This window comes from Eptesicus fuscus, chromosome 9 (assembly GCF_027574615.1).
Source record: "Eptesicus fuscus isolate TK198812 chromosome 9, DD_ASM_mEF_20220401, whole genome shotgun sequence".
NCBI lineage: Eukaryota > Metazoa > Chordata > Mammalia > Chiroptera > Vespertilionidae > Eptesicus > Eptesicus fuscus.
Window position 1 is genome coordinate 80,338,684 of NC_072481.1, and position 12,534 is coordinate 80,351,217.

The 12,534-nt window shown below is 45.1% G+C and overlaps 1 protein-coding gene across 2 annotated transcripts in view; it reads left to right on the plus strand.

The window, feature by feature from the left end:
* Positions 1–12,534, plus strand: part of DTNBP1 (dystrobrevin binding protein 1) — a 151,835-nt gene that overhangs the window by 65,588 nt on the left and 73,713 nt on the right. For both annotated transcript variants that reach the window (XM_008146095.3, XM_054721448.1), the window contains exon 7: positions 11,776–11,798. In XM_008146095.3, the coding sequence (XP_008144317.2) occupies positions 11,776–11,798 (23 nt within the window). The remainder of the gene's footprint in view (positions 1–11,775; positions 11,799–12,534) is intronic.

The window sequence follows — 12,534 nt, forward strand, 5'->3', positions numbered from 1 at the left end:
CTACCTCTGGGTTTTCATTTTTTGAATGCTATGAAGTATGAAAAGGATCTTGCTTCTCTTGGTGCATTGACCACTTCAGCCCTTGTGACTGCTAAGTGTAAATAGGGGCAAGCAAATCTTTACAGAAGTGGTTCCTCTGGATCAGGAATAGGTTTGGATGTGAGATGCATGATTTTTTTTCTCTTTAATTCACTGTCCACCCTATCCACCAAAAACTGACCATGCCTGTAAGGATATACAGTTTCAGGTGGTGTGGCATAACTATATAATGCTGAGAAGCAACAAACCACTGCCTGGGTAATGATGAGTGATGCTGTTGTGTTTTTTTTTAATTTGTTTTTAAGAATCTGGCTAGCCATTTAAAAAAATTGAATTTAAAAAATTAGTAGCACGAAGGTATAGAATTATTTTAATAATTTTATAATGTTAAATGTAATCAATTAGTTGCTATGGGTTAGTCACTGAACACTTTTCAGTACATCAGTGAAAATAAAAGTGTTTAACAGACCTCTTTTTGAAAAATCACAAGATATCTTCCAGGGCAAGTTGGGGTATCCATGATGATGGCTTTTAACTTTCAACAATTTCCTAAAAGAATGTACTTCCACAGAGCTGAATGGATCCAGATGTTGCTCAGAAATTTTGTGATAGCTCTGAGTTTCATATGCATGACTCTGGTACTCAATAGACTTGCTGTTCTATTGAGGTGTCTTCCTGGTGGGGCTAAAATGTCTCTGGTAGGTCACACTTACATCCAGATAGGCTGCATTTGGCCCTTGAACTGCATTCTGGCTAGTAAAGATTGCACACACACGGAGTCAAAGAGAGGTGCGGCTTTTATTCCCAGTCCTATCACTTACTAGCAGTGTGGCCTTTCAGCCTCAAGCTTCGTTTTTCTCATGTAGTAAATAAGGATGATAGCACCTACAATAGGGTATTGTAGGTTATAGGGGATAATGTATGTGGGTGCTTTGTACAATATGTGGAGTAAGAACAATATATTTTACAGTAAGAACACAAATAAATATTCCTTATCTCTGTCTCATCCTTCTTCACCTTACTTGTCTCAACTACCTGTCACCCCCTTCAAATCAAATAAATTTTTATGGAAAACAGGTCTAGGAAAGTCATTTTCTTGCAAGTTTCCTAGACCTTCATTATCTTTTTGGGGGTCAATTTTTAAAATTCCAAATCTTTGTTACCATATTACTCAGATCCTTTTCAGCATTAACTGCCAAGATTCTAGGATCCTATCATTTTATTACTTTCTAGGCTGTGCTTGCCCAAAGTAAATAAATATATGAAACTATACTATATCAATAGCATGATAAATAAGAACTCAGCACAGTTTTTATGATGAAGTAGCTGCTTTTCAAGATAATGTGTTAAAAATATCTTGTTCTGTAACACATCCCCTAGGCAGTATCTGTGTAAGGAATAACAACAGGGACTTTTAAGAGGTAGGCAGTTTTGAGGAAATGTACTTCGAGCTGAAGGCCACCTCTATTCCCAACCCCCAGCCCACCTTCTACTCTGTTAACCACAAATCCACCAAGCCTGTAAGTACACATTTTCATGGCCTTAGAATGCTGGGGAACACCAGACTTGGTAATTGTAAATGGTAGGTGGTCCTTTTGAAAGAAGTCTTGTGAGATTTTTCCTATGAACAGGTAGTCACAGTGATAGACGCTGTCCATCAGACGTAACGAAGGGTCGCTCTGCAAGTGTGTTCTATACAGAAAGTATCGCTGACCGTACTTTAAAAGAATTTTCCTCTAAACGTTTTTAAGTGTTAAGGAAAATGTTAGAGTTGATTCTACAGTTGGCATTTTGAATGTGATATTTTTCCCTAAAGAATCATTGTTTTAGATTTTTAACATGGGAAACAGTGTAATATGTAGAGAAAGTGTGCTCCCATCTGTGATATGTTTGTGTTTATGGAGTCATTTATCCACTGGTTCCAATCTGTCAAGTTCACATCTGCATGTCTGATTTAGTTGATTCCTAGACATATACAGATTTAATATACTTCTTGCAACATTCCATAGATTTATTTATTAATCTGATGCTTTTTTTGTTTTTATGCTGCCCTCATAACTCAACTCCTATAGAGAAAATGATTAAAAAGCAGTTTTACCCTTTAGAAGTATTATTAGACTTTGAGTCTTGTGCTGTTTGTTGAATGTGTTAGTTTCAGGATTTGTTATGCTAAATTTTGTAACGGCACTTGCTGAATTGAGTAAAATTTAAAATGTAAAATCTAAAAGAAGGCATTTCAATTCTTTCTCTTTATTTGATCTTCTGAAAATACTATATTGAACTGAAAAAATAAGAGACTCCATTTATAAAAAAATGGCAAACAAGTTATCAAATGAGGTACTATGTGACCAAGTTTTTTTTTAATATAAGAATAAAATTCTCTTTAGTCATAGTAAGGGCTTCTTTGAAAAAGCAGATATTCTTAGCCAATCTGTAGTCACAGTACTTGATAATCATGATTTGCTAGGTGTCTGTTGGGTCTGACTGTGATTCTGCACATGTATGGACAGGGCAGATGAAACGTGATCTGTGCACTTCAGGAGCTCTGTAATGTAACTGTAGAGATGACACATGTACGGAAACAACTGCATTACAAGTGCATGAGGTGTTATAACATTGATAGAACTAAACGTTTTATGAGTTTAGATAAGGGGAGATCGCCAATTGGATGTCAAGGATGTCTTTATAGAAAAGATGAACCTGAAGACAGTTTCACACAGATTATTGTCATTACTGTTTCTAATAACACTAGAGGCCTGATGCATGAAATTTGTGCAAGAGTAGGGCTGCCAGCACCGGCTTCCCTCCAGCACACAGGACCCGGGCTTCCCTCTGGCCTCCAGCAGGCACCTGGGACTCGGGCTTCCCTCCAGCTGCTGGTAGGCACCCTGGACCTGGGCTTCCCTCCAGCAGCCGGCAGGGACCTGGGACCCGGGCTTCCCTTGCAGCCCCAGCTTTGTCTGAAAGGTCGTCCGGAAGGACATCTGGTCTAATTAGCATATTATGCTTTTATTATTATAGAGTAGAGGCCCGGTGCACGAAATTCGTGCACTGGGGGGGGGTGGGGGGGGTGCCCCTCAGCCCAATCTGCACCCTCTTCAATCTGGGACCCCTCAGGGGATGTCCAACTTCCAGCAGTCGGACATCCCTCTCACAATCCGGAACCACTGGCTCCTAACCACTCACCTGACTGCCTGCCTGATTGTCCCTAACCCCACTGCCTGCCTGCCTGCTCGCCCCTACCTTGATCTCCTGCCAGCCTGATTGCCCCTACCTTGCCCTCCCCTATCAGCCTGATCACCCCAAACTGCCTGTGCCTTGGCCCCCAGTCTGGCCTCCCTCTGGAGGCACCACCCCCATAACCCCAATGCTGCTGCCACTGCAGCTGGTTATGGCTGCCTGAGCCTTGGCCTTTGTAGCCACTGCGGCTTTGTCTGGAAAGATGTCCGGAAGACAACCACTCTAATTAGCATATTACCCTTTTATTAGTATAGATTTGGGGACCATTACAACCACGCAGAACTTGAAGAAAACACATGGCCCTGGTCAGTTTGGCTTAATGGAGAGAGCATCGGCCTGTGGACTGAAGAGTCCAGGTTTGATTCTGATCAGGGGCATACATGCCTGGGTTTCGGGCTCAATCCCCAGTAGGGGGCCTGTGGGCGGCAGCTGATCAGTGATTCTTTTTTTTTTTTTTTTAATATATTTTATTGATTTTTCACAGAGAAGAAGGGAGAGGGATAGAGAGCTAGAAAACATCGATGAGAGAGAAACATCGACCAGCTTCTTCCTACACACCCCCCACCGGGGTATGTGCCCGCAACCAATGTACATGCCCTTAACCGGAATCGAACCTGGGACCTTCCAGTCCGCAGACCGACACTCTGTCCACTGAGCCAAACCGGTTTCGGCTGATCAGTGATTCTTATCATTGATGTTTCTATCTCTCTCTCCCTCTCCCTTTCTGAAATTTTAAAAATATATATTTTTTAAAGAAAACACATGATCTTCACTTTGGGCTTTGTCATCTTACAATATCCTTTGTGCAGTGTTTTAACTTCCCTCAACTTTCCTTTACCCACCTTTAAAGTGCAATCTATTTTGGGGAAGATGATCAGGAAAGTGATTCCAGTGGGTAGAAGTTTTTTTTGGAGGGGATGGGTCATGAAGATATTTAAAAATTGAGCATGGTGATGGTTGTACCACTCTGAATTTACTTTAAAAAACCAGTTCATTGTACACTTTAGGTGACATGTACAGTATATGGGTTATATCTCAACAAAGCTGTTCTTTTATTTCTTTTTAAATAAAGACCAGTCTTATAATCAATTGCAGATGTTTTCAGAGGCCCCTCAAGATTTGCTTACCATGTCCCAAATCACGGCTGTGATTCCCAGTTGCCTCCAGTCCTGGTGGATCTGGATGGTGTGGTTTGCAAAGGAGAATGTGGCAAGAGGCTTATGGAATTTCAGCAACCCCATTCCCCCTGTCTCCTCATAGGGCACCAGGGCCATTCCCACTGTGCCAGCTCTGCTCCCTTTAACCTATTGGGCAAAAGAATCCTGCGTGCTCTGGCCAGAAAGTGCATTCTTTCTTAGGTGGCCCGGATGCTTTTTTTAAGGTCATTTTATGGATTTAAAAGAATAAACAGAGATGTGGAAAGCTTTTGTCAAAATCCTTTTACATGGTTCTTCCAGTCTCATGGGAAATGAGATGTGGCTCTGAATTCATTCCAAAGTGTGTCTTTGGGCAAAAGCACCCAGAACGGCACAACTCCTGCAGAATGCCCCACACACTTTGCTGTCAGGACTCAGGGGGGCTTGAGGGTAAGCGAGGCGGCGGTGCCAGCACAGGACCTGGGAGAAGGTAGCGCTTTCTACACTGCCCAGGCCACGTGGACTACAGCAGTACCCGCCCAGGTGGGCAGGGTGTTTCTGCTGTTTTGTTTTGGTCTGGCCTCCACCCCGTCAGCCACGGACCTGTGCCTGCACTGAGACTGAATGGTTTGATGGCCCTACTTTTTGGTGGACAGTGGATGCACTCCCAGAGACTGGCATTTAGACTCTGGCGGCTTCTGAGTCCCTTGCAGGGAGAGCCCAGCCCTAGGTCAAGAACAGACTCAGGCGTCCTCGGCCAGGAGGCCTCCTTGGGCTAGGGGCCGCCACAGTTTGAAGGCTGGCCATGACCCCAATCCTGGCAGGGGTCTCCTCTGGGGTGCTGGCAGGCCTGGGCTAGGGCTGCGGGCAGTTTGGTGGCCGATCACGCCCCCGATCCTGGTGGGGGTCTCCTCTGGGGTGCTGGCAGGCATGGGCTAATGGCCGCCCTGGTTTGGAGACTGGTCACGCCCCGATCCTGGTGGGGATCTCCTCTGGGGCGCTGGCAGGCCTGGGTTAGGGTCACTGGCGGTTTGGAGGCCGGTCACGCCCCCGATCCTGGTGGGGGTCTCCTCTGGGGTGCTGGCAGGCCTGGGATAATGGCCGCCCTGGTTTAGAGACTGGTCAAGCCCCCGATCCTGGCGGGGGTCTCCTCTGGGGCGCTGGCAGGCCTGGGCTCTCGCGCCGCAAAGGGAGAGGTTCCTGAACCTGCTTCCCACACACCTAGGCTAGGATACATCTTGTAGGAGGCGGCTTTAATGCCGGGAGTCGGTGACCAGGTCCTCCGGAGTCTCGCTTTCTGGGCTGCAGTCCCACGTCTCCCAGTGCCCCAGCCTCGGATGCGCCCCCGCAGTTGCCCCCACCACCAGCCACCTCAGCGCAGGCCACAGCAGCTGAAGCTAGCCTCTTGGAAGCCAGGCCACCACACCCACCACCGCTAATAGCTCTCTGCTGCTCCGCTCGCTGTGCCCTGTCCGCTGGGGTGGGGGAGTGCTCCCAGCCCAGAGACCCTCCCTCCCTCTGCAGCCTGGCTTGGGGAGCTGGCCTCGTGCTGGGGCTACGATGCCACCGTCCCCACTTAGCCACTATGGGTGCGACGCGGACCCCACGGAGGCCAATCTGGAGAATGCGGACCCGAGCTCTGCATCCGGCTGCTGCAGATGCCCTCGGTGGTCAACTACCACCCGCTCCTTCCGCCGGCCCCATTGATCCCTCTCAGCATCAGCCATTTAGGCCAGGGTGGCAATCGCCCGGGGACCCCTGCCCCGGGAGCAGCTGGCTGGGCCTGGCCACGTCCCCCCAGGGTGGCGATCGCCCCCGGGAGCACCTGGCTGGGCCCGGCCACGCCCCCCAGGGTGGCGATCGCCCCCGGGACCCCCGGGAGCGCCTGGATGGGCCCGGCCACCCCCCCCAGGGTGGCGATCGCCTCCGCGAGCGCCTGGCTCTGCCCGGCCACGCCCCCCAGGGTGGCGATCGTCCCTGGGACCCCCCGGGAGCGCCTGGCTGGGCCCGGCCACGCCCCCCCCAGGGTGGCAATTGCCCCTGGGACCCCTGGGGAGCGCCTGGCTTGGCCCGGCCACGCCCCCCCAGGGTGGCGATCGCCCCTGGGACCCCCGGAACTAAGAGGATTGGGCGCCGCCATCTTGGTCTTCTCAACGGCCGGATAGGCCACCCGGAGTCCCGCCCCCAGCCTCTCGCAGGCCCAATCATGGGCATAGCGGAGGTGCGGTCAATTTGCATGTTTCTCTATTATAAGGTAGGACTAGAGGCCCTGTGCATGAAATTTGTGCATTCGAGTGGGTCCCTCAGCCCAGCCTGCACCTTCTCGCAGCCTGGGACCCCTCACTCCTTACCGCCCACCTGCTTGCTGCTCCTTACCGCTCGGCTCACTGCTCCTTAGCACTGTGGCAGTGGGCTCCAGCCACCGCCGCTGCACTCACCAGGGTGAACCTGGCTTCTGGCTGAGCAGCATTCCCCCTGTGGGAGTGCACTGACCACTGGGGGCAGCTCCTACCTTGAGTGTTTGCCCCCTGGTGGTCAGTGCATGTCAGAGCGACCGGTCATTCCGCTGTTCAGTCGATTTGCATATTAGCCTTTTATTATATAGGATTTGGAGAGTAACCAGGACTTAAAACTCCTGCTTACCTATGTTTTTGTTTTTTTTTCCATTTGGTTAACTGAGAGTATGATATAATGGTTAAGAATAAAATATCTGTCATATTCTTAATAAATGTAACCTATCATCTCGTCATCATCAGTTTACTTGGCTGCAAAAACTCAATGCAATCCTTGCTCCTCTAAGAAGCCTTTCCTATCAAACCAAAGTGTATGAGTTTCTCCTTTCTCTTTATTCTTAGAGAATCCTCAGCACGTCATTACTAGAGCATTAACCTGTTACATCAAATTCAAATTGTTGCTTTACTTCTCTCTCACACTGAAGTTCCTTGAGGTGATGGAATATGTACATCTCAAACTCAGCATTATTCCTACTACTCTTCTTCACATTATTCCTAGTGTGTGTAAGGCACAATAATTTTTTGTTGAATGGATGATTGAACTCAAGGTTACATTTGGTATAAGAAAATGGATATTTATACAATGTTGATAACAGTGATGATGGAAAGAATTGGATGAATTCAGGAAATGTTTTGAGATAGAGTTGGCAGGATTTATTGCTGGATTTAGATGTGGAGAAGGAGGGAGAAGGATAAACCAAAGCTTGAGGAACTTGGGAATGCCATTAGTTGAGATGAGGGAACTGGAGGAAGAGTAGGCTCTGTTTTGCAGATGTTGTTTGAGAAGCCTACTCCCCTTTTGAGTAGAGCTATCAAATAGGTAGTTGCATATGAATCTGGAGCTCAAACAAGAGATTTAGACAAAAATATAAATCAGGAAGTCAGTAGCATATAGATGGTATTTAAGGCTAATTAGCAGGTTGAAATTGCCTTGTGAGAAAATGTAAGTTCAGGAGAGAAGAGGGCCCAACGCCGAACTTGGAGTGCTCCAGCATTTAGTGGTCTGGAAGAGGTGGAGAAGCTCACTGAGAAATTGAGGAAGCAGGAGAAAAAACCAGGAAGCTTGCTCAGAGAATTGCCAGTTGGTCATGTGCTGCCTGATGGATTTGAATGAAAAGTAAGAAGTGATCATTGCATTTGGCAACATGATGATTGGTGACCTTGAAAGTGCAGTGGTGGGGTCTGAAAGCTAAACTGGAATAGGTTCATGACTGAATAGGAAGTGAGGAGTAGAAATCTGTAGGAGCTAAATATTTGAATAGACTACAGGGATAGAAATTATGTCTTTCAGTGTCACCAGCCTTAGGTTTCCAACCTTCCAGATTATTTTATCAGATCCCAAACTGAACTCACGATGGCCCTCCAAAATCTGTTCTTCTCCCTAAGTTTTCTATTATTAATGACTTCACTTTCCTCCCAATGATCCAGCTAGAACCCTCATGGTTAATGTAGTTGTCTGCTTCCTCCAATTAGCCCATGTTGCCATGGGCTGTTGCGTCTTCTCCACAGCATTTTTCAAATTGGACTCCTCCTTTTCATTGCCACTGCCACTGCCAGGAACTTGAGTTGCTCTTCCCAGGAACCAGTAAGCTCTTCTTCAAACTCCTCTAATAGTTTCCAAAGTGCTCCCTGCTTTTATTCTCTCCCTTATCAAAACATATGTTTATCACAACTAGAATATTCTTCCTAAAACACAGCATTGCTCATGTTATTCTCCTGCTAAAAATAAAACCGTATCCTTTTAGCCTGGCAGTCAGAACCCTCTAACTTTTTAACCTTACCTCCCACTACCTTCTTTGCATTCATCCTGATGTTCTGAAGAATTTGCTGTTTCTTAAATATAACCGGCATTGTTTCTCCTCCACACCATCACTTTCACCTCTGCTTGATGTACCTTCCCCTCCCTTCTCTTGTCTCTTCTATATTTCCAAATACCTATTACTGCTAACAAGTGGTGGAGTCTTCCTTAAAGATTAGGAAATTTCAGGGCTTTTAGTGCTACTGCTTTACTTATCAGTTCTATAAAGGTTTCATAATACGATTTTTTACTTAAACCACAATTACCTGTGCCACCATGACCTCAGCCAAGCTTTGTTTTTCAGAATTGAGCACAGATATGATTTACTGCTTGAAGTAAAGTTTCTTGTACGCTTTACTAACAGTCGTGGGTCATTATATTCTGTAAACAGAGTATGTCTAGAAAAAGCCCTCTGCTAGACCCTACTCTTTGCTCAGTCGCAGCTTCCCAATGATTTTGATGAGGCAGCCAGAAGGAAAGGTGAGCATGATATCAAATAAAAAGCAGCTTTCCGAAATTGGCTAATTACTCATTAATACACTACACTGGGTTCTTTGTTTATGGTTGCTGATATTTGGGTGTGGGGAAGAACGGTGTTTGTGGAATTATTACTCTGAGTTTTAGCTTTTTAAAATGGAGGTGCCTTTTAGAAATTTTGCTCACTGCTACATAATCTAAGAGAAGGAAAGCAGAAGCTCTGTAAAGATTGTAGTCATAGCCCAGCCAGTGTTGCTCAGAGGTTGAGTGTCAACCTATGAACCAGAAGATCATGGTTTGATTCCCTGTGAGGGCATATGCTTGGATTGTAGGCTCAATCCCCAGTATGGGGTGTGCAGGAGGCAACCAATCAATGATTCTCTCTTATCATTGATGTTTCTATCTCTCTTCCTTCTTCTCTGAAATCAATGATATATATATACTAGCAGCCCGGTGCACGAAATTCGTGCACGGGGAGGGAGAGGGTCCCCTCAACCCAGTCTGCACCCTCTCCAATCCGGGACCCATTGGGGGAAGTCGGACATCCCTCTCACAATCCGGGACCACTGGCTCCTAACTGCTCACCTGCCTGCCTGCCTGCCTGATTGCCCCTAACCACTTCTACCTGCCCACCTGATCACCCCCTAACCACTCCCCTGCCAGCCTGATGGATGTCTAACTGCTCCCCTGCTTGCCCGATTGCCCTCAACTGCCCTTTCCTGCTGGCCTGGTAACCCCCAACTGCCCTCCCCTGCTGGGCTGATAACCCGAAACTTCCCTCCACTGCCGGCCCAGTAACCCCCAACTGCCCTCCCCTGCCAGCCCGGTCACCCCCAATTGCTCTCCCCTGCCGGCCCAGTCACCCCCAACTGCCCTCCCCTGCTGGCCCAGTCGCCCCTAACTGCCCTTCCTGCCAGCCTAACTGCCTTCCCCTGCCGGCCCGGTCACCCCCAACTGCCCTCCCCTGCTGGCCTAATCGCCCACAACTACCCTCCCCTGCCGGCCATCTTGTGGTGGCCATCTTTGACCACATGGGGGCAGCCGTCTTTGACCACATGGGGGTGGCCATCTTGTATGAGGGTGTGAGGGTCAATTTGCATATTACCTCTTTATTATATAGGAGATTTATATATATATATACACATACACATACACATACACACACACACATATATATGATTGTGGTTATAGAAAAAAGAATTACTCATTACAATATTAACCTGAGTGATATCATCTTTTCCACCTATCAGTGACCTTAGGGAATTGCTCCTAAGAAGTAAGTTGAAGATATCTTTTCAAGATGTTCTCTTATGATTCATGTTGCCTTTCTGTTAGGTATTTCAGTGTTCATCCAATTATTGGAATATAAAGTAGGTTTTAGGCCTGTTTATTTTGTACCTAATCTTTTAAGAATTAAGTTGGACTATTAGCTAAAGGGAAGAATTAAGTTGGACTATTAGCTAAAGGGAAGAATTAAGTTGGACTATTAGCTAAAGGGAAGCAATTGAAAAGATGGGATTGAAAATAACATTCTTTTACTTAGTTAATGAACTTGATGCTAGAGCAGTATTATGAAGAGTCAGTATTTCTAGAAAAAGAGAAGTGAGATGATCATCTGATTAAGAACCTCCACTAGGCTGTTACAAGAATATTATCTGTTTGGCCTTCCAGTAGATGGCAGCATGTCAGCCCTCCCTGCCAGCTATTAATTGTAGTCAACTATGTTGGAACATGAGGGGTATTGTAATTAGAAGTGTGGAATACAGATTTAAGAATTCAAAATAGCTCTAGATTTTTAGCAAAACCTAGAGTGCAAATAAAAGAAAAATGTCTCATATTTTGAGTGGGATAACAAGCCTTTACTAAGTAAACTTACCTCCTTAAAATTACTTTTTATTAGTACTAGTAATAAAGGAAAATGGAATTATAATTTTATGAAGGAAAACCTGGACATACTTGCATCAACTTCTTTGTAAAAAATGTTTTGTTTTGTGTTCCTTCATCTGTTTGCTCTCGCTTTACATTTCCCCAGGAAACTTTATGTTTTAGCATCCTTAATTGACACTGACACAATTGTCAAGCACAGAATTTCCTGGAGGCTCGGCCCTTTTGTGTCAGCATGAGTTACAGACCTCAGTCTTTTGATACTCGCTTCCCCTTTTATTTAAATGAGGAAATAACTGCCCCTATTCCGGATAATTTTTAATTAGAGATCTTAAAACTCTATTATTTAAAGTTTATTAGTGGAAGGACAATAAAGTGTTCTTATAAGTTGATTATTATATATACAAGATGGCTCATAGCTGGCATTAAAATGCTCTGTGTTTTCTTATAAGTATTTCAGTATTTTAAATTTTGGCAGAATTTTTTTGAGCAATTAATAGTGTAATAGAAAAACTGAAAATAGTAGATTTAGGCTAATTATATTGATAATTACAGTAAAGCATGATATGTAAGCATCCAGCGATATCACTGGGCATTTAAAGTACATAAATTTTTATTATAATCTAAGAGCAGTTTTCATTGGGAATAGATTATTTTAAATTTACATTTTCTTTTCTTTTTTCTATAGGAAGGAACTTGAAACCTTCAAAGGTAATTTTGTGTTTAATTCTTCACTTTAAAGTAGATGAGACTTAATTGATGTCAGATGTTCTTTCTTAATGATGATGAACGAACTCATTCCTTTTTCTTTAAATCAGTTTACATAAAAAAAAGTTTGCTTAATACTATTTGTCAGTTTTATTTAATCACAAGTGATTTTGATATTGTTTAGCTATAACACATGTACCGAGTGAGAGTTGCTACTAATGACCATTATAAGTAACTAGAGGCCCAGTGAACGAAATTTCTGCATGGGTAGGGTCCCTAGGCCTGGCCGGCGATCAGGGCCGATTGGGGCCTTCTGGCTGCCTCCCTTCATTCCGCGCCGCTCCCTGGTGGTCAGTGCACATCATAGCGAGTGATCGGTCTACCTGTTGAACTCCTGTTGGGACAATTTGCATATTAGGCTTTTATATATATAGATACGTTAGGATGGCACAGTGCTAACTTTGAGGTTGCTGAGAATCATAATTTCAAAAGATTCTGGTTTCTGTTATGTAAACTCTGGACCACAAGGGCAGTGTGTGGTGATAGAGATAGAGCTTTGCTTCTGCAATTGACCCACAGTTACTTGAACCTGCTGAGAGGTACTCAGTACTGGGTCACATTATGCCACTGTCTTGAAATTTGGGATAAGTCTCTTAATGTTTTTCAGGATTTTTTTTAATCTACAAAATTAGAAGTTCTGATGAACTATATTCTGATATGCTAAAAGCATCCAGCATTG